Source organism: Lasiodiplodia theobromae (genome assembly GCF_012971845.1).
Source record: "Lasiodiplodia theobromae strain AM2As chromosome Unknown scaffold_61, whole genome shotgun sequence".
Lineage (NCBI taxonomy): Eukaryota > Fungi > Ascomycota > Dothideomycetes > Botryosphaeriales > Botryosphaeriaceae > Lasiodiplodia > Lasiodiplodia theobromae.
In genome coordinates, this window is record NW_023336543.1 from 62535 (window position 1) to 90501 (window position 27967).

The 27967-nt window shown below is 54.1% G+C and overlaps 8 protein-coding genes across 8 annotated transcripts; 4 read left to right on the forward strand and 4 right to left on the reverse strand.

The window, feature by feature from the left end:
- Positions 1-489: 489 nt before the first annotated feature.
- On the reverse strand, positions 490-4038 carry LTHEOB_12319 (DNA repair transcription protein; the record flags this gene model as incomplete). The annotated part of the gene is made up of 7 exons (XM_035509173.1): positions 490-2814; positions 2862-3050; positions 3136-3284; positions 3333-3569; positions 3702-3764; positions 3815-3904; positions 3957-4038. 7 exons carry the CDS (start codon positions 4036-4038, stop codon positions 490-492), a joined length of 3135 nt encoding a protein of 1044 aa, XP_035364708.1.
- A 307-nt stretch (positions 4039-4345) lies between these two features.
- On the forward strand, positions 4346-5470 carry LTHEOB_12320 (Methylenetetrahydrofolate dehydrogenase; the record flags this gene model as incomplete). Its single annotated transcript, XM_035509175.1, has 3 exons — positions 4346-4527; positions 4610-5240; positions 5294-5470. 3 exons carry the CDS (start codon positions 4346-4348, stop codon positions 5468-5470), a joined length of 990 nt encoding a protein of 329 aa, XP_035364709.1.
- Positions 5471-5747: 277 nt separating this feature from the next.
- LTHEOB_12321 (BRCT domain-containing protein) lies at positions 5748-6893 on the reverse strand (the record flags this gene model as incomplete). Its single annotated transcript, XM_035509176.1, has 3 exons — positions 5748-5993; positions 6061-6811; positions 6871-6893. The coding sequence occupies 3 exons, from the start codon at positions 6891-6893 to the stop codon at positions 5748-5750; spliced, it is 1020 nt and encodes a 339-aa protein (XP_035364710.1).
- A 1343-nt stretch (positions 6894-8236) lies between these two features.
- LTHEOB_12322 (Monothiol glutaredoxin-4) lies at positions 8237-9201 on the forward strand (the record flags this gene model as incomplete). The annotated part of the gene is made up of 2 exons (XM_035509177.1): positions 8237-8995; positions 9091-9201. The coding sequence occupies 2 exons, from the start codon at positions 8237-8239 to the stop codon at positions 9199-9201; spliced, it is 870 nt and encodes a 289-aa protein (XP_035364711.1).
- A 970-nt stretch (positions 9202-10171) lies between these two features.
- Positions 10172-11713, reverse strand: LTHEOB_12323 (Peptidase S8/S53 subtilisin/kexin/sedolisin; the record flags this gene model as incomplete). The annotated part of the gene is made up of 1 exon (XM_035509178.1): positions 10172-11713. The coding sequence occupies one exon, from the start codon at positions 11711-11713 to the stop codon at positions 10172-10174; it is 1542 nt and encodes a 513-aa protein (XP_035364712.1).
- Positions 11714-16526: 4813 nt separating this feature from the next.
- LTHEOB_12324 (uncharacterized protein) lies at positions 16527-20217 on the forward strand (the record flags this gene model as incomplete). Its single annotated transcript, XM_035509179.1, has 3 exons — positions 16527-16788; positions 16853-17196; positions 17623-20217. 3 exons carry the CDS (start codon positions 16527-16529, stop codon positions 20215-20217), a joined length of 3201 nt encoding a protein of 1066 aa, XP_035364713.1.
- Positions 20218-24102: 3885 nt separating this feature from the next.
- Positions 24103-24531, reverse strand: LTHEOB_12325 (ATPAse f0 complex mitochondrial subunit E; the record flags this gene model as incomplete). The annotated part of the gene is made up of 3 exons (XM_035509180.1): positions 24103-24173; positions 24238-24415; positions 24511-24531. 3 exons carry the CDS (start codon positions 24529-24531, stop codon positions 24103-24105), a joined length of 270 nt encoding a protein of 89 aa, XP_035364714.1.
- Positions 24532-24975: 444 nt separating this feature from the next.
- LTHEOB_12326 (Cytoplasmic dynein 1 intermediate chain 2) lies at positions 24976-27685 on the forward strand (the record flags this gene model as incomplete). The annotated part of the gene is made up of 4 exons (XM_035509181.1): positions 24976-25119; positions 25172-26026; positions 26080-27180; positions 27629-27685. The coding sequence occupies 4 exons, from the start codon at positions 24976-24978 to the stop codon at positions 27683-27685; spliced, it is 2157 nt and encodes a 718-aa protein (XP_035364715.1).
- Between the last annotated feature and the right edge of the window lie 282 nt (positions 27686-27967).

The following is a 27967-nucleotide window of genomic DNA, read 5'->3' on the forward strand; positions in this document are numbered from 1 at the left end:
CTTCTTTTAAGCTGTCCTTGTTCCATTCGTTTGCGTAAAAGCGGGTTTCTTGCCCCCTTATGAACCAGCCTTCTCTTTCCTATACTCCTCTTAGCCAAGTACTCGATAATGCTGCTAATGATGTTACGTTCAAACTCGCTGTATTTAAGCCTTAAATGAAGAAAAGATCTACTGCAAATTGATCGGTCTGAGTAAGATGCAATCGCAAGTGATGCAGACCTGCGATGCCACATTAGTATTTGACCTCTGAAATCCCTTGCTGAAACGTCGAAGAACAATTGAAACCCAGAACTTTATGCCTTCTATCTACTCCTACCTACATGCGGCCACCCAGGAAAAAATGCACACGCTGTCATACGTACCGAATCCTCTATCCACCCACCCCCAAAAGCCAGTCAGACCATTTTTTTTTTCTTCCATCGAAATACGTTGAACTCAATTTACAAGCCCGTGCACACCGAACTTTATCCCCCGCCCGGCATGATATCTTTACTCGTCATCATCATCTACCTCGTCCATACCTAACCAAGCCGCACGACACTTGACCGCCTCGAGCCTAACCGCTCTCTTACCGTCATCGAGGGCCGCTGTTAGCTTCTTGACAACCTGCCGCTTGAAGGGCAGTACTATCTCGCCACGCAGTCTCTCGGGAATAAGGGCGAGGCACTTGAGCGCGGCTGCACGAAGGGCCGGGCTGTTACTCGGTGGAACGGCAGCAGCCTTGTTCTTGGCTGACGCAGCACTTGCCGTATTGAGAAGACGGGTGATCAAGCTAGCGGCATGTTCCTCGAGTGCCTTGGGTTCGTGGGTCAAGACTGCGATCAAAGTGTCGACGGTAGCCTTCTTGACATCGTCGAACTGCTGCTGCTGGCCTTGTGGAGCTTGAGATTGCTGCAGGTCCAGGCACTGCAGGAGTAAGGGGGTCAGCTGCGATAGTTCCGGTTCAATGATTGCGTATGGGATCCAGCGTAAGATGCCAGATAGACCAATCAAATAATTGGTTTTAGTTGCCTGGTCCGCAGCCTTGAATGAGGAAGCGATTGCTGGTACGAGAAGATTGAACACCTTCTGCTTGTGCAACCCGGATACCGTGCAGTAGTTTTCCTTCGTCAAGAGGTCGTGTGGGGCCAGAATAGTAGAAAAGCCGCGGGCTACCGCAAGACCATGCTTGGCATCCTTGAGAAGCTCAAGGAGTGACGGGAGGACGGTGTTGAGAATAGGAGCGTTGCGGAGAGCTAGGCCCTTGATGATCGCGAAAATGACACGGATGTTTTTGTCATCAAGCTTCTCTGCGGATAGTAAATGCTGTGGCTCGAAGAAGATGCTGTTCATTGTGTCCTTGATTTCAGCTGAAGGGATGAACTTGTTGGCCACAAGGGAGATCTGAGAGTTTATTGTCAGACGGACGCGCGGAGGAATGTCCTCCAATACCGCGAAATCCATCAGGGCGGTGAGAAGCTTTCGGGAATCCGCAATAGGGGCAGCTTCGCGGCGGAGTGCTGCAAGAATATGTGTGGAGACGATCATTTTTCTCCTCCTTTCAGGAGAGGAGGTGGTACTGAAAGGCGGTACGTTGTCCAGAGCTTCGCCCGAAAACAAGGTATATGTCTCCGGGGCAATCTTGTCCTTCTGGAACTCCACGGTCTGCTTCCGAAGGATGGTGTTGCAGAGGCGCCCGACTACATCAAGGGCGAACTCGTTATCGAAGGCCGACGACTTCGATCCTGAAACTTCGGAAAGGGTGGGGAGTATGATTTCGTCGTAGTAGGGGCAGGAATCAGAAGTTCCTTCGAGCTTGACTGCTCCCTTCGAGAATGCAAACAGTTTTGCAGAGAGAAGCGCGATAATGTATCCATCTGAAGCGCCTTGCTGGATCGCTACATTGCACTTGTTCTTCAGCCGCAACACCACAGTCGAGAAAATCTGCTCCTCCGTAGCGAGTTTTGCGAATGCTTCGAGTACAGGAGCATACGAATCTGACCCCTCGACGTCCTTGTCTGGCAATTCTGCCATGAAGGCAGGGAAAGCTTTGTCGATCACCAGTTGAGGTTTTTGGTGCGCAATATCAACCAACCCAGCAATTGCCGCCGCTTTGACTTCGTCCTTTCCGTATGACTCCTCAGAGATAACGATGTTGTGGAATACGGAAATTACCTTGGCGATGTCGTCGTCATCCAAGATAAGTCTAGCCTTAGCAAGCTGCAAGAGGCCATCGAGCGCCGCCAAGCGGAAGGAGACCTCCTTAGTTGGTGCTGTCGCGAGGCCATTGCTCATAACCTCTAAGGCTTGATCGCGGAATTTCAGAAGAGCATTGTCGGACGTCCGGGGACCAGGCTGGACAACCTCGCTGTCAACAAGCCGCCATTCACCATAAACAGCGATATCGGCCCTAACGAGCTGGGCAAGGACCTCTATAAGACCTCTCCTCTTTGCCATGGTGTCGCTGGTCTGGTAAAGAGTGAAAATATTCGGCAGAACTGCGCCAAGTATCGAGTCTTCGACTTCCGGAGACACCTTAGCGATAGCATGCAATATCTTCCCTGAAGCTGCCGACTGTTTGGTTGGCGCATCTTCAAGATGTTCATTGCACTCTTTCGTAATCGGCTTCAGGTAGGCATGCAGTGAACCGGCCGTGTTCTGTGTCAGCTGTCTTGCGATCTCTGCAAGGCCCTTCAAAGCCTCTTCTGCAAGATCCTCTTCCTGCGCGCTTAGGATCTCAAACTTCAGAGCATCCCATAGAGTCACAGCGTACAAGGAAACGGTACGGGGCCCGTAATCTTGAATGCACGCGGTCAGAGTTTGAAGGACGTCTCTCTAGTGCTTGTCAGATGTGCTCCCGCAACTAAATCTGTGATTCTCACCTTCGTATTGATTGATGTGGAGTCAAGTTTGTCAAGGAGAGCAGGAAAAGCATAAGGAGCAAAATCTGCAGTGGATGAGATACACTCCCGCAGACGGTCCTTTAGGTGCTGGGCAGTAATTCCATAAGGATCATCCGGTGGAGGCCTGAATGTGATTGGGAAGTAATTAAAGACGGCATCGAACAAGTCCTGTTATCGGTCAGTATGGTGATGGCACATCAACGAGACGTGAGTGTTGGGACGAGTTGTGCTCCCCAACTGTTGCAAAACTAACCTGAGCATCTGCACCAATGGTCCATTCCGTCATGGGTACCTTAAGGATCGAAAAGGCAACCATCAAGTTACGAGGATCCTTCTCTCCATCAAAGTAGGAAATGAAGCGCGAAAGGAAACCCGGCGTAGTCTCATGCACGCTGCGTACCGCTGTTCAGGTCAGCTTCAAGTCAACTACCATGGCCAATGGTGAAGTACCTTCTCTGTACTTGGCCACAAGCATATCGATTAGCCGCAAGACGGAATAACGTTCGCTCTGGAGCTTGAATTGGCGCAGCGGATGAGTATGGTCTACAAGAGAAGAAAGCACGGTGGCAGCTCTCTCCTTCTCCCAGGCCCCACGCTCTTCCAGAGCCATGAGGGCCTTGGCTGACGAGCCAATACCCTCATTGTCGTCGGCTATACGGGACAGTATGAAGTCGCACAGGAGATTTCCTATTCGAGGTCAGGTGGAACTCCAAGAATGAAAAAATGAAATAGGAAATTTAATTTTCGCCAAAGAAACAATTGCAATGGTAGTAAAATCCGGAAGCATGGAGCAGAATTCGAAGAGATTCATGGACGTACTGTGTTGGCGGGTGAAGGCCTTGGACGGGGTAGCCGAGAGGACGTCGGCGAGGTAGGCCATGGCTGACAAATTCAGTACATAAGGCAAAATAGATTTTGGGAAGCAGGCGCACCCTTCGCTCTCGTGGGCCCGTCATCGTTGTTGAGGAATTCGCCCAGAGACTCTACCAACTCGAGAAGCTTGAGCTGCTTGCTCTCCAGGCCTAGGCGCGGTCAGTGTGGGCTTGACGTCAGCGGAGGAGGGTGGGGGCGCACGCTCGGCTGTCTGGGTCGCAATCCGTGCCGCCTCGTCCTTGTTCCTGGAGAACTCGAACAAGTACAGCTGGATATCGGACATGGCGTTTGGGGTCGCTGTTCGGGCTCGGTCTGCGAATGGCGGAAAAGCCTAAGGTAAGCAGCCTGCGGGTGACGGAGAAGCACGTAGCGCGCTATTCCTGATACGGCCAAGCGCGGCCCGCCGATAAGATTTGCACGGGCTTGCGGCGTCGGTGCGCGTGCGGCCAAAATATTGTCGGCAGTTGGTCGCCCAGGCACAGCTCAGAAACTTCCACCATGTAAGACTGGACGCGCTGCTGCTGCCTCGGACAGCCCATACTACTGATCCCAGACCCCGCAGGAATCGCGACTTCGACGACAACAACAACATGGCCGACGCTCCCACCTGCAAGGTCATTCTGGCCGGCGGCGTTGCCAAAAAGCTGCTGGCCGAGGTTCAGGACGGCCTGAAGCAGCTCAACCGCTCCCCGCTGCTCGTTGGCTTCCTTGCCAGCGGCGATCCTGCCTCGCGCGTCTACGCCGACTGGACCGGCAAGACGGCCCGCGAAAAGTGAGCCTCCAGTCGCTTTCTTGCTTCCGCAATTGCCTCGTACCCCGCTAGATCCCCGTGTCTGACGAGTCTTGTGCTCCAGCGGCTTTCAGTACGAGCTTCGCGAGGTCGACCGTGAGGAGCTCGAGGATGCCCTCATCAAGGCCAATGGCGACGACAGCGTTGACGGCATCATGGTCTACTACCCCATCTTCGGCACCCGCCAGGACCAGTACCTGCAGAACGTCGTCGATGTGACCAAGGACGTCGAGGGTCTGACTCACAAGTACATCTCAAACATGTACCGCAACGTCCGCTTCCTCGACGAGGCCCAGCTGCTCAAGAGTGTCCTGCCCTGCACCCCGCTCGCCGTCATCAAGATCCTCGAGCACCTCCAGATCTACAACACCATCCTGCCCTACGGCAACCGCTTGCACGGACATACCATCACGGTTATCAACAGGTCGGAGGTTGTCGGTAGGCCGCTTGCTGCTTTGCTGGCCAACGATGGTGCTGTAGTCTACTCCAAGGACATTGACGACGTCCAGCAGTACCACAGAGGTGAGGGCCTGCGTAAGCGCAGGCACGAGGTCGAGGAGAAGCCCGGCTGGGGTCTGGAGCAGATTCTCCCGCTGAGCGACGTTGTCATCAGTGGCGTTCCGGGTGACAAGTTCAAGGTCCCTGTCCACCTTCTCCGTGAGGGTGCCGTGTGCATCAACTTCTCCAGTGAAAAGGTGAGTGAATGCGCATCAACAGTCGCCGCACCAATTGATATTAACAGTCCCAGAATTTCCCGCCTGAGGTCAAGCAGAAGGCTTCTATCTATGTTCCTGCCATTGGCAAGTGCACCATCGCTGTGCTGCTGAGGAACCTGCTCCGTATTGTCCAGAACAAGAGTGCGGATACTCAGTCTAAACCTGCTTCCGCCGTGGAGAAGGAGGGCACCCTTGAAGCCGCATCTTAGATTGCTTCTTGCTGGTGTAAGTAGCCTGCTTAGATAAGACTGCGTTGGGATACGCAATGAGGAGCACTTGGGGTAGAGCTGCATAGGAAGGGTCTCGGTGCCCCATAAAAAAAATTCATGAGTTATTGGTTTCTTGATTGTTTGTACTACCAGAGGTCGCCTGATCGACCGTAAAAACCCCCATTAGATAGATACCATAGAACGCCAGCTTGTTTTCCAGCCAGACCCGCGCCCGCTCAATGCATAGAACCTCGGTGAAAGACTTTTATGCCACCCATCACACACGGGCACGCTTGGGGTGCGTCTCCGGTGCAAGATCCTCGTCCATCTCTTCGTCACTGACCTCGTCGTCATCGTCGAACATGGTGCCATCCTCCTCGCTCTCCTCTTCAACATCGTCCTTGGAACGCTTCAGACCCTTCATCTTGCGGGTCTGCAGCTGGTTGAGATCCTGCTTCCCGACGTGTATCCTTCCGATCTTGTCACCCATAATGTCCGTCTCGATGTTCTTCTTCGTCTTGGGCTATGGAAGATGTCAGTTCTAGGTTCATTTCTTGTCGGACAAATCAAATGGAGGAGAAGAAACATACCTCGAGCTGCTTGGGCTTCTTGAGAGCCTCCTTCATCATAGACTCATCCGCTTCCTTGACCCTACCGACCCTAAAGTCAATCCTAGGACCCATCTCCTCAACTTCGACACGAGGCAGCTTCTGACCACTCCTCTTCGTCCTGATGAGGTACACGCGCATGTGGATTGCAGGCTTCGGCTGGCCATCGACTTCATCCTTTGCGCTGAAGTGGATCATGAACTGCAGACCCTCGACATCAACGCTCTGCGCATCTTGTCCGCGGAAGAAGTCGGTGAAATAGCTCTTCGCCTGGGTGTACGCATTGGGGACAGGGCTCTCGAAGGGAGTGCCGGAGAAGCTGAGCATGGGCTTCAGACCGACGGCGGCCTTCTTGTTCTTGAACTGGTTGAGCTGGCGGAAAGTATCCGGGTCGATGGACAGCTCAAGCATGTCGAGGACCTTCCACTGGAAAAAGCGCATGAAGGTCAGGCTGTGGGGCCGCTTCTTGCTGTGGTGGCCGAAGACCATGAGCGAGGCGTCGTTCTTTTCGCTGAAGAACTCGAGCGAGTCGGCATTCTCGAACGGGTGGATATCGTTCTTCTTGTTGAACTTGATCGCAAACGGCTCCTTCAGCTGCTTGAAATCTGCAAGTGCCCACTGCGCGATCTGGCTGCATGACGTGCCGCGGAGGAAAAGCGTCGTTTTCGGGTTCTCGTGCACTTGCGCCTCGCGCTTCTCGAGGGCGCGCTTTGTGCGCGCGCTCTTGGGCTTGCTGTGGAAGTGATTAGTCAGAAAGCGCTCAAGAAAAGTTCACTCTAGGCGATTGCATACATCTGGCGGAGCGGGATCGACATTGTGGCGGAGCGTGATCTTGAGGTGCGCTGCTGGGCTGCGACTTGCGCCGGGGAACTTTTTGATATCCGCAAACATTCTGCCGCGAAGGCGGTACCTGTTACGGACTAGCGCAAACCCGCGAGCATCCAAAGCACGTGCTCCGGTCTTCATACCGTCTTCCACTCTTGTATATCTTATTGCAACTAAGATAGTCGATATGATTCGATGAGATATGTTGACAAGGTCTAATCTACTAGATGCGCTTGTATATGGAATAATATACATTCTCTTTTACCTCCAAACCACCAAGTGGCTATAATTTGCTCTCTGCGCGAAGCAATTTTCAATCCCTCAAACTTACATCTAAATATACTCCCACTTTCTAAAGCTCCATAGCGTATAAACACGGATTTGTGTGTATACGAACGTGAACTAAAATTAGCTGGTAAGTGTTGTAAGTACAATATGGAGACCTGTTGCGAAACAGGGCGGAGATTACTTCGGCTTCTAGCGCAGCTCAAAGGGGTTATCGGCCAACTGAAGCTGCAGAGACCATCTAAAGCCATGTTGATATCAGCAATACAGCGCTGACGTTCCTCACGATGCTTCCCACGACCTTATACCAAACGAAGAGCGCCACTACCTACTTCAGTTAGCAACATAAGCATTATGAGGAATGTTCTAGGCACTCGATATGCGTGTTATTGTACACTACAAGTAGTTCATTAATGTGACTGTGCAAATCCTGGTTTGATTCGATTGCATGTTGAACTTGGAACATAAGCAGTCGCCGCCGATATCGGGCAAAGTACGGTATGTGAATGCCAACGTCACCTCGCAAGTGTCCACCTTTTGCTTGCATTGACCATTCAGTCTCCCTTGATTATCCAGACTAGAACTTCCATGGTCTACACGCGTCCATCAATATAAGCAGTTCTAGCGGGTGAGCCTCCATAGACCGTGTCCATTTGATATAAGCATCCGGCTAGTGAAATCAAAACAGGGCCAGAAGCTGCACTAGACCTTGTTGGAGCTATTTAATATTCCTGGCGTGAGTCAACTAGCACGCTACGATATTTCTGATGGTCTGTTTATGTCAGCTTGCTGGTGTGTGGTTCAATCAGCGATGACGTGACCAGGGAAAGTGGCGTGTGCGCTTCCTCGGAGGAGCTTTTCGGCGGGCGCAGCGGCGGGGCATATCAATCAGTTCGATCTGATTACTCGACGACCACCGTCACTTTTAACCTCTCGCACGCCACCGACAACCCTCGCCAGACGCCCAATTCTATCCCAACCGACTGTCGCGCAGAGCACGCCCCACACTCTCCCCGATCGCCGAAGACAAATTTCTGGGCCGCCCAACATGAGCGCCGCGACTGTCACCGAAATCACCACCGACGCCGACTTCGCGGCCTACGTCCAGAACTTCCCGCCCAATGCGCTGCTCGTCGTCTACTTCCACGCACCGTGGGCGGCGCCCTGCAAGCAGATGACGACGGTGCTCGAGGCGCTGGCCAGCACGTACACGGCCGAGTCGCCACCGTCGATCGGTTTCGTGTCGATAAACGCGGAGGAGCTGCCCGACGTGTCGGAGGCGTACGACGTGACGGCGGTGCCGTACATCGTGCTGCAGAAGGGCGGCCAGACGGTCGAGACCGTGTCGGGCAGCGACGCCTCTAAGGTGCGCGCCGCCGTCGAGCGGCACGCCGGCAAGAGCGGCAACCCGGGCAAGCTGGGCCTGCCGCCGCCCCAGGCCGTCACCAAGCCCGCTGAGCCGAACGGCACCGCCCCGAACCTCGCCGGCTACGCTCCCGGCGCCAATGACCCCGCCACCGCGCCCGAGTCGGGCGAGCAGGAGACGAGCAAGGAGGAGCTGTTCGCGCGCCTGGACGGCCTCGTCAAGGCGGCGCCGGTGATGCTGTTCATGAAGGGCACTCCCAGCGCACCGCAGTGCGGTTTCAGCAGGCAGACGGTCAGCATACTGAGAGAGAAGGGAATTCGGTACGGTTTTTTCAATATCCTAGCCGACGACGAGGTCAGGCAAGGCCTCAAGGAATACGCCGACTGGCCGACTTTCCCGCAGCTGTGGGTGGGTGGTGAGCTCGTTGGTGGACTGGACATCGTAAGTTGATTCATTTCTCCGTTCTCGACATGCAGAGCGCAGCATGTACACGTCATAGGGAGAGGCTTTCCTTGGCTGACACAAAAACTTAATAGGTGCGTGAGGAGTTTGAGAACAGTCCCGACTTCCTAAAGGAGTATGCAGTCAGCACGCAGCGGAACGCTGGTGGTCCTGCATCTGCCGATGCACAAGCGCAGCCCGCCTGAAAGGCGCGCGGAAGTGTGCGGCAGCATTAAGTTGTGCATGGAGTAATAATTAGGAATCAACGAACGGCACGAACGGCATTACGGGGCACGATGGGAAATGATGACTGGCATTGGGCAACCTTAAGCCCACAAAAAACCATTCCCCTTATGTAGAAGAGCTTCTATAGCAGCAGATACCACCTCGTTCAAATGACCATTATGCGCCAAGCCGAGCTCACCGGACCCACCCTGATTAAATTAGCAATCCACAAAGGATTATCGTACGAGCTTCCCCCGCCAAGATCGGAGGGGTAGATACGCGCGGGAAATGGCGTCTGCACCTGTCTCGCGCTTGTAGAGCCAAGAATGTTGGTCGGAAGTACAGTACAGGAGAGCGCTTGTAACACCTCCGGCATCAACGACTGTTTAGCGCAGAAAGCTTGCGATCACACACCGTTCTTTTGCAGAGGAGCCGGTATTTTGTGAATGTTTGCAGAATTATTTGTCAAGTATCTATGATGCTATGGTATCATGTAATGCAGAAATACAGACTTGAAATAAAATGAGAAAAGAAACACTTCGCTCAGCGACTCTACTTCTAGTAGAAAGAAAAGGAAAGCATCTCTTCTCTAGGCGTTGCAAGTCGAGACTGAATTGAGTGCTTCGTTCTTTCTCCGCTTTTTGTTTCCTGCTCTGCTTCGCCGCACTGCGCCTCATCGCTAACAGAAAACTCTCCGAATAACCAAAGTCAAAATCGACGTCAACCCGTACGTTCCCAACTCTTTTGGCTTCCCCCAAGACGGAGTGTGTAGTATATTAATGGCCGATGTGTAACATGTAGGAAATAAAATGGGTAAAAAGGTATTGGAAAGATTTACAACGAACAGATAATGAGGATGCGTTCAATGTATATTTTTTTTGGCTTTCGTATGCTCGGCGGCGTCACAAGGCGCCCCTTTCTTTTTTATTTTTCTCTTTGCTATTTTGGCGTTTACCACCACTTTTTCGACTTGGCGTCCCCGTCGCCAAGGACGAACACGCCAGACGTGAGGGCATCGAGCTCATCGTCGTCGTCAGAGACCTGACGCTTCTTGCCGAGGGAGGCGCTGGTGACGCCGTTGTTCAGCAGGACGGTCTGCTTCGTGTCAAGCACGAGACCGGTGATAGAATCAAGAAGGCCGGACGAGGTCAGGCGGGCCTTCATGGCGGCGGGGTCCTGACGCAAGGCAGGCTCTTTTTCCAGCAGGTAGGCCATGACGCCTGTGACGTGGGGGCATGCCATGCTAGTACCGTCGAGGTACTCCACCACATTGTCGCCGCCGATGTACGACGAGAGGATGTCCTCACCGGGGGCGTACACATCGACGCAAGAACCAGTGTTAGAGAAAGACGAAATCTCGTCATTGATGCCGATGCTACCGACGGTGACGACGGACGAGTTGGAGCCGCCGGCGTTGGAGGGCGAGAAGTCGCACGCGTCCTTGCCCTCGTTGCCTGCAGCCACCGAGGCGTGAATGCCCGCCCTAGTCGCATCAATGATTCTGCTGCTCAGCGCGGCGGCGACCTCAGAGGTGCCGAAAGACATGCTCAGGATGCTACCGACGAAGTCTGACTCGTTCTTGCGCTTATCGTGCTGGTTGATGACCCAGCTGATGCCGGCAATAGTGTCGGCAGAGAGACCACCACCATCGGCATCGAGCACACGCACATTAATGATGTTGGCGCCCGGTGCAATGCCGAGGGTGGCGCCGGCAGACGTGCCAGAGACGTGGGTGCCGTGACCGGCGCCGTCCGTGTAGTTGCCCCTCTCATCGGTCCAGCCATCTACTGGGCGATCCTTATTGTCCGGGTAGGCAGTCCAGCCGTTCTTCGCGCGTCCTTGGAAAGCGATGTGGTCGACATTGATGCCAGTGTCAACGACGTAGATATCGACACCCTTGCCCAGCGTCGAGTTCTCGAATGAGTAGGTGAAAGCGAGGCCATCAGTAGCATTGCCGGGGACCGACAGCGAGCTAGAGATGCGCTGCAGACCCCAGGGGGAGCCACGCCGCGCGCTAACGTCCCTCTTGCCCCTCCTAAAGGAGGCGGACATGACAGTAGACTTCTCCACCGTCTCAACCTCGACCATCTCGCCCAATGCCTTGATGCAGTGTTCCTTCATGTTTGCGGAAAACCCGCGGAAGACGCTGTTGTCATAAACATAGCGCACATCAGAATGATTCGAGCTAAGCTCCAAGCGGTTCAGGATTTCCTCGATATCGGGAGTCGTGGGATGCGAAGCGTTGAAGATAACGAGATGCTCCTCGCCACCAGACTCGTGAGAGGAGCCAGTTGCTGCGGCGGTGGCAGGGGCCGTAGAGGTCGCGACGGCTGATGCGAGAGCAGCTAGGTCCTCGGCGAAGGTCTCATCGGAGGAGCCGCGGTTGAAGCCCATGAAGTTGCCATTCCAGTTGGCGGGAATGGGAATTGTCCATGCCGAAGCAGATCCCAGTAAAGAAAGAGCGGCGGCCGAAGCGGCAAAAGCGTGCTTCATAGTGAATGAGTGTTAGGAGCGCGCTAGGCGATCCTTGAGATAGAGAACGAAGGTTGATCTAAGGAGTGATGTAAAAGACCGAATGTAGTGCTGTAAGGAACGAATGTCAGACTTGGGGGCTCAAAAGATCACGGATAGACCATCCAGCTGGATGAAGAAGTAGGAAAGACATCATGAAGCATGAACAATGCCATTCTGGACAAGTCTAAGACACGTCTGGCTCAGAGGCGAAAGTAAATCAACGGACGGGCTGACCGATGATTTGAGAAGGGGAGAAAACGGGATCCTGAGTCTTGCTCTGTATTAGTACTCACATCTACACGTTGAAGCACGTTGCTGCTAGGCGATTGAATTGGAGAAAATGAAGGTCTGATTCTGTCTGGTAGACCGTGCCGGCACGGGGCTCCGTATAGGCTGGGAAAGACGAAGGAGAGGGAGAATTAGGTACTAATAAAGAAGGGAAATGCCGTATATCAAACACCTAGGGAGCGTACACCAGAAACACAAGAAGAGACTTAAGAAGTGAGATGGAGGGGAAAGAGTGCATTTTGATGCATGGCGCGCAGCCTCCGCCTCGACTCCCATTTCGCGCAGGGGCGAAACATGCATCACTCCCCACGGGCTCATGTCGTGCATTTTCCGCCAAAAGGCTCGAACGACCATTCTCCTTCCAGCGCCATTCCGTGGTTTGAAACGCTCGGCCGGACCACACCCACGCGGCGATCAACATCAGCAGTGTCGTCCGAAGCGGCCAGAGCCGAGAGCAATGCGCGCGGACAAGAGCGGGTCGCAGCCAGTAAGAGAGCTGCGGCAGCAGCCAGGCACAACCACCGAAGGAAAACACGGCGTTCTCTGGGGCCAAAAGCGGCAGCGATGCGCCGTGGACGGCATAGCGGTCTCAGGGTTTGATTGCTGGTGGGCAAAGCGATCCAGTCGAATTGAAGTTTTTGGGCGGCGGTGCGACGTCCAGGCGCAGGCACAGGGGCAGCATTCGGCGTTGGCAGGTTTCAGGATTCAGCCTCGTTGCCTCGGGCGTGCTAGCCGACCGTCTCACGCACCAGGCGGTGGGCCTTCTGCTGGCCACCGTCGGCCAAAATTGGGCTGGATCCCGTCAGGTGCCGTCTTCCCTCGAACTCTCTGGACCGGCGGCCAAGAAACGCTGTTCAATGCTGAAGCACGGGAGCGGGTGGTCCTGTCGCGAGCCTGGGGGGTCGGCGCGGGCTCGGAAGCCTCACGTGGGCTGGGGGCCTGCCTGCCGTTGTCGTGCGCCTGCATCTGCGTCTGCGTCTGCGTCTGCGCCGACGCCTGCTGTCCATCCAACCTCGCCGGCGCCTGCGTTGCTGACGCGCACTGATCTGCCGCGTGTACGATGGCAATTCCTCCTCTTTGGCCCCAGACGCAGCGCCCTCGACGCGCATGCGGTCCTGCGGTTGGTTGACGGTCTCGGTCTGCGGCGTCAGCAGCGTCGCATCTTCGCATCACGCCGTTGCTGCGCGACTAGGTAGTGCAACCGTGCTAAGATGCAGCTTATCCGCGTGTTGCAGAAGTCTTGACATCTTGGCGTCCGCGCGTCGTTGCTCAAATGCACGCAATCTGCCACCACACTGTCAGCGATATCTCAGCAATTTCCGCTCTTCATCGTGCGCGCATGCTGGCCGATCGCAGCTCCAAATCGAGTCGGCATAACGGTGCCATCAGGCCGAGGAGCGTGCGGCAGAAAGGAACCTCCGGAGGCTGTGTCCATGAAAAGCAGGGGTCGGTCGGTTGTCGGCATCGAGTGCCATACTGCAAGCCTTCGAAGCACAAGGCGACGCCATGTGGTGGAAGTCACTGATGGGGTCCAATAGGCCTCGGGGCGGGTCCCATCCTCTGTTCAAAGTCAACCGGGTCACCCAAGTATTTAGCAGAGCAACTGCGCCGCACACGTGACTTACGCGCCGTAGAGGCATTATATCGCTACGCTGGTGGGGGCGGCACAGCACGCACAGAGTGGGTCATTTCTACCCGCCAGAAAATATCCCCTACAAGCGCGTCTGCAAATAGGCCTTTCAGCATCTTCCTGTCTGCATTCATGTCTCTAGAAGCCAGCTAAATGCCAGCTCGGCATCGTCGGACTTTACAAGGCTTCAGGAGAGAAAAGCAGCATACTTCTGTGATGCGAGGACCGGAAGAGCTGAAGAATGTGCCACAGGTGGTACCGTAGCGCTGGAAAGGTGATTTCGTATTCCTGGACGCTTTGGGCCAATAGCAACTGCCGGTCGCGTAGTACGGCGGCTATTGTAGCAGATCAGTTGCTGTGCCTCACAACATCTGGAAGCTCGAAATGACGGTTACACTCAGCATGCGCACCTTGCTGCTATTCCGATGGTGTCGCGCTCAGTCTCCCCGGTGAATCCAAGATGGAGCTCAGCGAGCAACGAATACCACGACCAAGCGGCGAGTGTGGAGGCCACCTCGACTCCGCATGCGCAGTTTCATCATCCAGAGACTCCGGAAAGAGCTCCTCGTGAAACCTCAACTAGCCGAACTCCAAATCAGGCACAAGACCAGAGCAGCTTCAGCGCTCTCCTATTCTCGGGAAGATGAGAGGCTCAAGCTCTGGACGCCGTCTTTCGCTATTCTATTCATCGTACTAATTGCTGTATTTGCTACTCTTTTAGGCCTCTCGTCGAGAAATGAGCGTCTGGCTTCGGCGGAGACGTCCAAATGACACTTCTTAGAGCATTTTGAAAGCATTCGCACAAACGATCGCACAAACAGAGATATCCATCTCGACACTGGGCATGGAAGCCCTCATCAATGCAACAACTCCGTAAGCAAGCTTCACTATCAACGCGAACACCACAAAAGTAGCATCGACCCAGCTATTTCGCCTTATATCCGCGCAATTCGCTACCATATACCTTAAGAACGCTGTGAAAGATCCTTTTACCAACGTAACCATATCCAGGGAGGCGCGACTTCAGATACACCCGCTGTCATTCTAGCTAATTGAGTCTTTTCTTCTGTTTCTTACCCTTGTAACGTCATTTTTTTTATTCAAGTCTCCCACCATTACTACCACGAGACCCGTCCACTGTAGCGGGGTTAGCCACTATCCTGTCTCACAGCGTAGTGACCAGCCTGAAAGACACCGGACGTATGAGTACAAGAGAAATTGGGAAACGCTTATGGGAATAGTAATTCAACACAACCGCAACTGCTTCGGCGTACAGCAGGCATCCAAGCTTCCAAATGGAGAGCGCAATGAGCGAAGCCATCGAGTCACCTAAGACCAACGAGCCGGGGACTTCTCTACCAGTCCTCCGCGCGCAATCACGGATTTCTGGCTATAGATGGTGCAGACTTTCTCATTCGCTATGCCTGGACACACATCCCAACAGCTGTCATGGTTCCCGCGGGTCAAAGTTTCGGCATGCTTGACACAACTGCTAAGCTGTTCAACCCGTACCACAGCTTACGGAAGGGTAATGCACCCGCTGAGAGAAGCATCATGGAGAACTACATGCGCTCGGTCACAGCCACTGCTCTGTGCCGTGCTGCTCGAAAGCTACAATATGCAGTCGTTGCTGCCGGGATGGCTGCTGTGCTGATGCCATTCTTGACGATTGTCGTCAGCGGCCTTCTCAACGTAGAGAGCGCGCCCACAACCTACGCCACAAGTTTCAACCGCCTTGACTCCCCCTGCCGCTGGAGGTAACCTTAACTGCACATCAGCCACACACGCCCAGATCTTCTGCTCCATATTTTGTAAATGAAAAAAAAAAGTCATAACATCTCGTTGGTATCTTTTTGATTTACTCCCGATTTGAAAAAAAAAACGGGCGGATATCAGGATTGTTGCAGGGGCCATTTCAGCTCGGTCTAAACAAATTTATCGCCCCGCTGTTTCGCTACCCAGGTAAGCATACTTTTAACCACAGTGAATCTCCAAATCCAGGCGGCTGCCCCGTTTTTCTGTTCTTTGAATTGTTAGCCGCCCGCCCAAATATAGGAAGCTTAACGTTCGGCTCGCGGGGCCTGACTCGGTGTTCAGCCAGTCAGAGCGAAGCTCCACCATGGTCGGCGCTTACAGGTTACTGTGCCGCAAAGCCGCTCAATACATATTATACGCGAGTACCACAACCACTTGTGCGACCGCTCTTCTGTAGCGATGGACCATTCTACCCCGCTGTCTCCCTTGTTTTTCTATTGAAAATGCGCTTGCCGGTGTTCTGGAAGAGACGACATGTTGACGAGGAAATCGCTGCCGGCAGCAATTCGGGCCCAGTAAATGGGGGGGAAGGTGATGTCTCCTCGAACGGCAACAGTAATTCCAACCGCAGACCTGAGAGAGAACGGACGGACAGTCGCACTGGGTACCCCCAGACTGGGGTGGTTGCCAATACCGCAGGAACGGATAACTCAACTTACGAGCTATGGGGGCCATTTTTTCTCCGCAAAATCTTCCTATTGGCTCTTATCGCTCTCTTTATCGTTATTGGCATTGTTTTAGCCGTCCTGTTCAGTCAGTCGAACCAATATGACGGCTTCAGTACCGCTAGGAACGGATTCTATTACCTGTGGACGTACGGACCAACCGCTGGTATATCCCCTGCTCAAATACACAATAAATGACAGTGGATAACACTAATTCTAACCAGTCTTCACATTTATTGCGGCCTTATGGGCGCAAGTCGAGTACCGGTCTAAGCAATTAATGCCCTGGAGTGCTTTGCAGCGTACCCCTCAACGGTGCGAGAAGAGCCTTTTCCTCGACTATGTGGACCCCATGAACGTTGTTAGCCTGGTGCAATCTTTCAGAAGATCACACATGTTCGTCACGGTCGCCATAGCGGCAGCGCTGACTGTGCAGCTTATGGTTGTACTTTCGAGCGGCTTGTTCGAAGCCATCACCGTGACAGTCGTTTATGATGACGGATCGGTGACAGCTACTGAGTTGTTCACTGGCGACTACAACAACACCATGACAGCCAGGCCGGCGTCAATTTATTACGGGAGGCTGCTCTACAACTTGTCATACCCGCTGGGTACCACGCAAGATTATGCTTATCAGTTGTTCAACTCTTCGCACTGTAAGTTCTATACCGAACCAAATTTTTAGCCAAAATGTGACAACGCTTACATGCAACCTGTTAGCATCTGTCGAGGATGTATTCGCTACCGTCGATGTCTTTTCCGCCGATCTAGACTGCAGTAGTGCCACACCACTTAAGGTGACTAATAGCTTCTACACTGGGTCTAAGGACAATCCGCTTCTTGACAGCACCGGCTTTACCGTTTCCACCGACGATGCTGCAAGAGATGTCTGGCTGGCTGCTGTCGATGAGCCTTCCTGTTCCGATTTGGTGGTACGGATCAAGAATGGACAGTTATGGAACTACAACGGTTCATACTGCCCTGATCAGCCGGAGGGCCCTGACAGGAATCGGTTGGTTTTCGTTTCTGGGTCCTGGAATGCCGGGGCCATGTCGACGATCAGAGTCAGTGGCGTACCTACGAGCACGGCCGGTTTGATCCCGGCATCGCTTTTAGCTGGGGATTCCACGACAGCCGCGCAGACAGTTTCGGCGATAGCTACGCAGACAGTTTCGGCGATAGCTACGCAGACAGTTTCGGCGGCCGGGCTGTCTTCTACCGGAAGCACATCGGCCCCAGGCGTGTCCACTAAATCCCGCTCCCACGACGTTTTCATCCAAGTAGAGACAAAGACGTCATCCTCGAGTTCTGCAACGTCTTCTTCAGGAAACGATATACAGCTCGACGATCCCCCCAGCGATTTCACTATCGGAGTGAATGCTAAAAGAGCCGATTCTACTAAGACGACGCGCACGTCCACGTTAGCAGATCCCTCTGTCTTTCTCTTACCTACGTCAACATATACGCCTGAATACGCTATTGTCTGCAAGCCTCGTTACACCATCCGAAAAGCCAACGTCACGCTCAGCAAGACGGCCAGTTCTGCGGACATCAACACCAATTTAGCCAGCGGTAGCAGTGGCTTCGCCTTCGCAAACATGACGCTGCTTGAGGGTGAGCGGGAACTGGATAACTTTTCGGCCTGGACGATGATGAGCCCGGTGTTCATGTCGATAGAGCTAGCGAACTATCAACTCAATAACAATGGGTTGCTGGGTTTCATCAACGCGGCGGCACCAGAAGCCAAATCTGGCGAAGACGAAATTGACCGCATCATGGATGGACTACGACAAACATATCGCTCCATCTCGGCGCAGGTCGCAAGCACTTACCTGACACAGGCTTTCGCTCAGAACTCATCCGAAGGAGATCTAAATAGCACTCTCACCGGCAGAACCGTGGTGCAGGAAACGCGTCTTGCCATGCAAGCACCGGCTTTCTGGATCACTGAAGCAGCCTTGTTGGTTGCCATCTTCGGTACATCGTTCCTTCTGCTCAACTCGTCCGACATGCGCATGTCGCGCGACCCAGGCACAATTGGTGGTCTAGCCACTATCCTAGCGCGCAGTGAGGGCACGATGAGGATATTTGCCGGGACGGGGGCGATGCCATTGAGCAAGGTCAAAGAGGTGGTTGGTCCCGATAAGGAGTTCGCCGCCGGCACAGTGCAGGCTTCAAATGGCTCGTCTACTTGGTGTGAGTTCCTAATCGAGACGAACGACGAGGGATCTCTCCAAGATGGTGCAAATCAGCGATCAGAAGACTCTGATGGTCCTCCGGAGTGGTATCGCCCTTTTGCCGTATCGTTGCTTGGGCGTGTGCTCATCATCTCGGTCCCGCTGGCCTTGATGGTCGCGCTTGAGGTTCTCTACCAGTACTCGGCTGGCCATGACGGTTTGGCCGATGTCGACCAAGACAACCGCTATGCGCACTACGCCTGGACGTTCATCCCGACGCTGGTGATGGTGGGCGTGGGCCAACTGTTCGGCATGCTGGATTTCGCGACCAAATTATTCGCACCCTACAGTGCTCTCCGCAAAGGAGGCGGCGTCCCCGCCCGCACGAGCATCATGGACAGCTATTTGGATAAGCTGGGGGTTCACGCATTGTTCGCAGCGCTCGGTCGGAAACAATGGGCCGTGGCCGCGGTTGCGGTAGCAACGGTGCTGAGCCCATTCCTGACCATCGTAACCAGTGGTCTGCTGAACGCGGAGACGGCCCCAGTAAACTATACTGTTGCTATCACGCAGCTGAATACCTTCGAGACCACCGGACAGCAGTACTCCTCGGGCACCATAGAGGCCAACCTGGTGCTGGCCAGCAACCTGACGTACCCGCAGTGGACCTACGACACACTCGCCATCCCGCAACTCAAAATTGCTTCGACGCAGTCCTCCCACAGCCTTGAATCTACTGCGAGTAACGCCACCAGCCTCCGCGCCACCGTGCCCGCTGTTCGCGGCGTCGCGAACTGCACTGTACAGAACCCGAGCTCGTTCCAGAACTGCAGCTCAACTTGGCTGGAGACCTACATGGTTTTAACTGGCAACAAATTTGTCCCCCAGGTAAACTCAAAATTCGACAACGACGGTTATTTCGGGCGGTGGCAGCTGCCTCCGTATGATGAAGCGACACCTCCGCCCGGCTGTCCGTCTGTCATAACGGTTTTCGGCCGTGTTGAGAATGACACTATCGTGCAATCCACGCATCTTGCCTGCTACCCGTACGTTGAGAAGGTTGACGCGACAGTCACCTTCATTCTGCCCGACTACCGCGTCGACATCGACCAGCGCCCGCCGGAGGCACCCGCCATCGGGCACGGCGAGTTATTCAGCGACGATATTTGGTCTTTTGACTCAGACGGTGACATCGGTGGGTTACAGCTGGCGAACCCGAACCTACTCAACGCCACATATGAGGACTTCGGGTCGCTGTATGGACTCGTGGTCTGGGGGCCGGACGGCGTGCCGAGTGAGGAGCTAGTCCAAGATGGGGAGAAGCTCGTGAGCAGGGTGGAGAAGGTGTTCGCGCAGGTGATGGCGCAGCTCCTGAACAAAGAAAGGGTATGGTTGGGAAACGGTACCGCTGAGGCCAGCATGAAGAAGCGCGATACAAACGAGTTGACCGGCACCATCCTGTACACCGCTCGCACTCGCCTTAAGCAGAGCCCTATCTCGACCCGCATTCTAGAGGCGCTGCTGGCCATCATGTTCATCTGCGCCGCCCTATCAGCCGCGCTATTGGATACTAACCGCGTCTTGCCTAAGAACCCGTGCAGCATCGCCGCCGTGGCGACTTTGTTGGCTGGAAGCGAGCTGCTCGCGAGCATTCCACGGGGTGCAGAGTGGATGTCTGATAAGCAGCTGAAGGAGAGTGGTGTTTTCGAGGGGAAAGTGTATAGTATGGGGTGGTGGGGTGGCAGCGTTGGTGATAGTGATGGTAGCATATCTTCTTCTGGTGGGAGGAGATTCGGGATTGATATCGGAACTGCGGTCAGCGAGAAGGGTGGGGGAAGTGATGCGGGAGATGGCAACGCAACGAAGCCGAGGTGGAGACCCGCTTGGCTAAGAGGCCGCGCGAAGTGAAAGAGCTCAAGCTGCTCAGTGAAAAGAAGGAAGGAGAAAAGTAAGGAGTGCTTGATACCCATGTACTGTTGTGTTCTCAATGATTTTGTCCTAGCCAATTTATAGATAGCAAAGTAATGTTTACCGATAAGGCCGGACGTTTCGTTCTCAAGTCGTGTGAGGCAAGGATAAGTCGGAGCCTTGAGGTGTAAAACTGCTTCTTGCATGGGTTTAAACCATTAGTTCTTATGTTGAAAGTTCCGGATAAAGCAAATAGCTTAGAGCTACCCGTCATAGAAGAGCACGAGTTGCCTTTTTAGAGCCATTTAGAAGGACGGGCGGAGGAACCAGAACTCGGGTCTCTCGGGATTCTGCGTTGCGCATTAGTTAAGAGGGGAATTGATTGTTCTAGATCACTGGCTTCAAGTTCATCAGCTGGATCTTCTAGTCAAGCGTGGAAGGGGCTTTCCGAAGTGATGAATGCAGGGGTCGCACGGCGCAAAAAGGAAGGGTGCGTGAAAGCTCGGTTCCAAAACGTTGATCGACAGGGCACGAATCGGTTGCACTCCACATCCACGCTGTTAGACGGGTAATTGCCACGGCTGGGAAACGGCCCTGTCATCCGCATTTAGGAAGGAGGCGGAAGGAGAGACCCGGCTCATAGAACCACTAGAGCATCCCAAGGGGAACGGCGATAGCATCCGGACTGGCGGTCAATTTGGGCGTATTTGGTATGCAAGGGCCTAGCTTCACTTACACAATTGTTAGCAATCTATTGCAGGGTATAGAGAATTCATCTTGGAACAGTATTCATCAGCTTTCTGTTCTAATTCTGCGCTGAAGCGGAGTAAGGCTGCAGTGGTCTTTGTCTGGATCTCGGTATTTGGCTTTCTTTACACCACACAATCAAAATTCCAAGGTCTATCCGGGCGATGGTATTCCAGACCAAACCCGTTCCTGGGGAGGCTAGCTGTTTGCGGGGTGAGGATGGGCTGGCCCCACATTTTTGCAGAGGGACAAACCATGGTCCATCGAAGGTCCTCAATTACTGTTGTCATATTATGGGTGGCGTGCCTCTAATATTTGTTAGTGATGGTACCTAGCAGATATGGGGACTACGGCCCTCCATCCACCTCCATCGCTCTTGCCAGGATGGTGGCGCGCCGGTGGGTGGAGACATTTATTTCGACGATAGATTAATAACAATGTTCGGTCGTGACAAAGCATAAGAATCAGCCCGAATTATATGTTAAATGGAAAATACTTGTATCGGGATTGGACCTCTACAAATCGCCGTGATCCAAATGCGATTGTTGTAGGATTTCGGCACACTCATAAAATAAAAGGAACAGGGTTGCAGAAAGAATGTGCAAGGAGCTGAAACGGTGGCCAAAAACTCTGAAAGCCACCAAGCTTTTAGTATGTGCTTGAGCCGATACAAGCATGGAGAATTACTTGGTAGGGACGATTTTCAGGGCTGTTGCTTCCTAAGAAACCCAGTTTAGGTCCGCTGAGCTAAAGCTGAGCCAAAAATCCCAAGTGTTGTGGCGCCGGTAATTCGTGGGGAAGCAAGGGATGAAATCAGGGTAGTGGCTGTCGATGCTCGTCACGCTAGTGAGCCGGAATCTGGACCGTATGAGGCAAATGTACAGTCTCTCAATACCAATCACGTATTGTAGTGACTTTCCAACGGAGCCACTCAATATGGGGGAGCGTCGGAGAATTCATACAGTATGTGCGTAGCTTACGTTCAATGCTTAGTTGCTACCTGCTTTGGGAGCGCTTTTTTGTAGCACGAAGGTCTGGATGGATGATAAGTGTCTTGTAGACTTCCCTATGAGGAGAAGGTTGACAGGAATTCTTCCGTGGCTGGTGTTCTAACGGACGGCGGGAAAGACAAATGCCTTTCGCTACCATGAAGATAATTAATTGGTCAATGGTCTTACATTAAGATTCTCGCAGCCTAAGTGGCTACGAGCTTGGAGAGGGATTCATCAATCGAAAGAATATTCGACCCGATGCCACCCCGATTCCAAGAATACAGACCCATGCATGAACGATGGTTTAGTATTTACTTTCAGGGTTTGTGATCGCGACTTTCACGAACGGATAATGAAAAAGTACACTGAGCCCCTTGAAGATAAAGTATGGTACGGAAAGTTCGGTATACGCCAAGTAGGTGTGTGGTGGCGTTTACTAGAGAAAGGTCGCGATGGCTGAAAGCAGCTGCGCCTCAATAGAGCGGCGGCTGAAGCCAATCGCTTAGAGTGGCCGTAGTGCTAATGAGTAATAGTGCGGGGAACCAGGAACTATTCCGACGGTTAGCAGCAGAGAAGACTGTCTTCGATTAGTGTTTGATGACAAGATGGAAAGCTTTAGCCTGCAGCAGGTTCAATTCTTAAGGCGACAGTCTCCCCTCTGGAATTGGATTTTCTCAGCAGCCCCTTCGCCTCATTGTCTCTCATTTATCGGGGCTTTCGGGGCTCCAATAGCCCTTTGCGGCAGAGGCATTGGGGTATTCAGCACACTCGCTCCCAGTCGGTCATTGAATTCGCGGTCTTATTACTTGTAGTGAGTCCCTCGTCACACCACCATCCAGAAACATTATTTGTTAACACCAGCGGAAGCTTTTGACTTCGAAATGTCTGGTTCTGCGTCCGATTCCTCCATGATGGCCCCCAGGTCTCTCAGTTCCCCTGGACCCAACACTCAAGCTCGTCGCCGATCATCCCTCGTCAGCGGCTTTGCCAGCCTCAGCTTGAGCAGCACCCACAGCCAGAGCCGCAACAGCTCCAAATGGTCAATCGCATCCTGCTTCTCCGAGGGCAGCAGTCCTGATAAGGGGGTACCCTCTTCGCAGCACGACTATTCTTCACCGGTCTCTCCCCTCGCGGCGAACCTCGACCGATCCACGGTTGCTTCCAGACACAGATCGTATATTCCGAAGCGCGCTGCGGGGTCCTTTCCTACATGCAGCCCTCCGATGTATGCTCGCGAGGCCGGTGCAGCATCGGCGAAGAGTGCGGTGCCCAAGAGAATGACGTACGCCACGCAGTATGGCTATCGTGCACCAGCTAGCACAAATCTTGTGGAGACTGTGGCGGCAAGCAAGCCGTGATCTAGATTGGAATTCATCGGAAGGGGTTTGTTTTCTTAGACATCTTTTATCGCAGGGAGTTCAGAAAAGGTTTAGCTTGGTGTAGGACATGAGAACGGCGCGGAGTGCACTGTCCTTGGCTGTCAGTCCATGGTCTTGATACCGCTGCCTGAACCGTGCACCCCCGCCACGGCAATCCGACGGTAGAATTATGGAGTGCGGAGTTTTGGGAGGGTTTGATATTTTACGGTGTTGTGGTATTTATTTTGTCGGTCAGAAAAGACATAGAATCTCAACAATGATACCCACCACACGCTCCCGCTTGAGTGAAAATTGTCTTCGCTTACTTACCTTGCCGGCGATCAACTTCACAATTACAGCAAGCAAAGTTTGCTGGCGTTTGATGGTCGAATCGGCTGACTATCCCACTAGAGATTGGCCAGTCGTGGATGCTAGATCAAATGCGATAGTCGCAGACTCTCATGGGCCCTGCAAGATCAGAAAGAAAAATGGTGTGCAAACAGTGAGAAATAGTTGGCCGCTGGCCATTTGAGATCCTGCATTAGACAGGCCGGGGCCGGAGATGACAAAAAATCCCAATTCTTTCCAGTAACCGCAGGACTCGGGCGGACGGACGACGAAGTCTATATTGTACAATGTACAGGTGTTACATCCGTGAGCCCTCCCAGTACAACGGTGAAAGGCCGCGGAAGACTGGCTCGTTCCGCAAAGCGCTGTCTTTTTTCGCCTATTACCTCCCCGTGTCTCCCCTGCTCTTGTGCTGTTGTTCCCGCTCCATAGGCTGCTGCTTATTTCTCCTCGGCCTTCGCCTTCAGGTATGCCTCCAGATCGAACTTGGGGTCTTCGGGGTCCGTGACAACTGCGAAAGGCGTGGGCGTTAGCACTTCCCGTTGGTCCGCGTGGCCCAAGTGTCGAGTACGTACGTCCAGAGCGCGAGGGCGGCGCGGTCTTCTTGGTCCACTCCTCCTTGGCCTTCTTGATGAGCTCCTCTTTCCGCTGGTACTCGCGGTGGATGGCGGCGGCCTTGTCCTGCGAGGAGAGCTTGGCCTGGTGGTAGACGCCGTAGAACAGGCCGAGGCCGAGCGCAGACCACCTCAGGACCTGCAGAAGCGCGTCAGCGGCAGGAGCACAGCGGGCTTGGGGGATTGAGAGCGATGGCTGGAGCCAATGCGTGGAGGGTGGAGGGTGCGGCGTACGTTAACCCCCGTCGATGCCATGGTGAGCGATAAGCTGTGGAGCGGGCGGGCAGGTCAATGGCGGAGCCGCGATGCAGAGAGTCGCGGGCTGATGGTGGCAGAGAGGCGGCGATGGCGGATTCGCGAGCGTTGGGGCTCCGGGGCGGCTTTTCTCAGCGGTGATGTGATGGCAGAAGCGTCGAGCAGATGCGACAAAGTCAAGCGGTTCGCTCCGAGGCGCCGGCCGTGCCTGCTGCTGGTTGGCTGAATCATCCACAAGTCCCCGGCCGGCCACCAGCACCACCCACGCCGCCAGACCGCCCGCCCTGCACAAACGACCAAACACCCCGGAATCCCGTTGCGCGACCGCGCCCCTGATCCGGACGGAGCTTCCTGCGCGTCGCCGTCCTGCGCCCGCCCGTCCCCCGTGCAACACCCGCAACCGCCGTCTTTTAACCCACGCTCCGCCCTCCTGGCCCCGTCAACATGTCCGACCATTCGTCCACCATGCAGCAGCGCCGCGATGAGATCCTGGCCAAGAAGGCGAAGCTGGCCGAGCTCAAGCGCCAGCGCGAGATGCGCCAGAAGGAGTTCACCGCCAGCCGCCAGAGCATGTCCGACGCGTCTGATGTTCGTTCCACCTGCCCTCCCAATTTATTGCACTGCTGATGTGTCTCCTCAGCTAGTGTCGCCCACCCCAAGCCGAGCTGACAGCAGACGCGAGCTAGACAACCTGATCCAGAGCTTGGTTGAGGGCCGTCCTGGCTCGGGCGGCCCCAGAGACCCCTCGTCGCCTGCCGGTGGTAGGGGCAGCAGGCCTACTTCAGTCATCAGCGCCGGTCAGCTGTCTAGCATCGCCGGCGAGACCTTCGACAGCACGAGTTCGCCCCCGGCCTCCACTCCGACCACAACCACCGTGCCGCAAACCTTGACCATCGCCCCGCTCACTACCGTCTACGAGTCACCCTCGACCCCGAAGCCGGAGATCATTACCTACAGCAAGGGTGTGCAGACCACCGAACCATGGACGCCTCCCCAGCGGCGGCAGTCCGTGGCCTCGACATCCGAAGCAGAGCTGGATGGTCCCGACTGGTCCCCGTCAAAGGCGAAGAGAGCGAGCAAGCGGATGAGCAGAATGGAGCGTCAGAGGGACGAGGAGCTGCGTCAAAATCTGCGAAAGGAAATCGAGGAGGAGCTGAAGGCTTTGCAGAACGAGGGCGCTGTCGCCGACGACGACGCAGAGCCGAAATTCCCTGCACGGGCATTGAACGACGAAGAACTCAATGCCGTGACGTCTTCGGAAGAATTCTTGGATTTCGTTGAGCGTTCTAGCAAGGTTATTGAGAGAGCTCTGGATGAGGAATATGATCTGCTTGTCGACTACGCATTGGCAGGCGTTGAAGAGGTGGATGATGACGATGATGGCTTTGGTACGGCAAAGGGAAAGAAGGGACGGCGGGTACGCGAGGTCACACAATTTTACGACGAGAGGTGGAGCAAGAAGCGTATGATCAGTGATCTCAGCTTCTCCCAAAAGGTATTCAGCTCTCATTACACTACTGCGCTAATAATCCACTGACAAAGTTGCAGTTCCCGGAACTTGTCCTGGCATCTTACACGAAGAACCCTTCGGCACCGCATGACCCTGATGGTCTCATCCAAGTCTGGAATATGCATATGCACGACCGGCCCGAATACATTTTCCACGCCCAGTCCGATATCCTGACTGCTCAGTTCTCGCCCTTCCATCCTAACCTCATTATTGGCGGTGCTTACAGTGGCCAAGTCCTCCTTTGGGACACGCGCGCCAAGTCACAGCCCGTGCAAAAGACACCTCTCACCGGTTCCGGCCATACGCACCCGGTCTACGCTATTGATATTGTTGGAACTCAAAACGCCAACAACATCATCTCGTGTTCTACGGACGGTGTAGTTTGCGGCTGGACGGTCGACATGCTTTCCCAACCGCAGGAGTTCCTTGAGCTCATTTCGCCACCTCCCGCGAAGACGGAGGATATGGCGCCTACCTGCATCGCCTTCCCGCAAGCCGATCCCACCTATTTCCTTGCCGGTACCGAAGAAGGCTCCATCTACCCCTGCCACCGCTACGACCGTGCAGGCGCAAAGGCAGGTGTCGACACCCGTGTGGCTTACCGTGGTCACGCCGCCCCCGTCATGTCCTTGGACTTCCACCCGGCCCGCGGCCCGATCGATTTGGGTGATCTTGTTCTGTCGTCCAGTGTGGACTGGACCGTCAAGCTCTGGAAGGTGCGTCCACCGGCAGCTACCGCAACCATGGCGTCGAGCGGCCCAGGTAGCGCCCCGCAGGCGCAGGCACCATTGTACGAGTTCGTACGCGAGGATCTCGTCTACGACGCGCGCTGGTCGCCCGTCAAGCCGGGTGTCTTCGCTCTGGTCGATGGTGCCGGCAGTCTCGAGATCTGGGACGTCAACATCGACGTCGAGGTGCCCGTTGCTAAGACCTCTCCGAGCGACAAGCGTGGCGTCAACTTCATGGCTCGGAGCCTGAACAAGGTCGCGTGGGAGAAGAACGAGGGCAAACGCCTTGCTACCGGTGGTCTTGACGGCGTCGTAACCGTCTTCGAGGTGGGTGCTGAGCTGGGTGGCCAAGACAACTTGAGGCAGGAGGAGTGGACTGGCGTGAAGAAATTCGTGCAGAGGCTGGACACGGTAGGTGGCGTGGTAACGAACGGAATTGGCAAATAAACGTGACGATGAAACGAGGAAGGGAATCAATGGACCTATATATGTATGTGTGACGACGAGTTTTAATGCGCTGCCGCTTGTATGGCGATGATGGGGAAGCGGAAAGGGAATTGTATAGGGAGACAAGCTTCTCCTTCGTTCTTGTTGGGCTTTCTCGTTTCAAAGGGGCTTTCAGGAGTCTTGGGTCTGGCTGGTTTCACTGGCGGCATACCCCCATCGGTGGCGATTGAATTAGAATACTTGTTTTACGCCTTCTTGCTTTCGCTGTTGGGAAGGCATGAGTACAGATGGTGACAAAGTTATGGTCTCGGAGTAGGGTAAATTCAAGCTCAGGAGCCCTGAAAGCTGGGATGGTTGCACGAATATCATGGATTGTTCTTGATTTTGATGTCTTCTCATTCTAAGAATACAGGGCGGGCCAGCCGACTCGTCCATCACGCTGAACGCGAAGGACGTTAACGAACAGTAACTCGAGGTCTTTTTGCCTTGCCTTGACTTTTCTCGTGGCTTACTACGTGAGATTATGTATAATTTCCGATCTGATATCTTGCAAATGATGATACTAATCTGAAGGTGTGGACTTTTGAGGTGAAAGCGGGAATGGTCGTGTGAGGAGACTATGGGTATACTCAAGACACATCTTGACCATACGATGAAGACTAACACGTTAGATTCTCATATAGGATGCTGCCTCTTCTACTGCTCCTTTTATCTACTTCTTCAGCTTCTGTGGCTTGTACATTTTAACCAG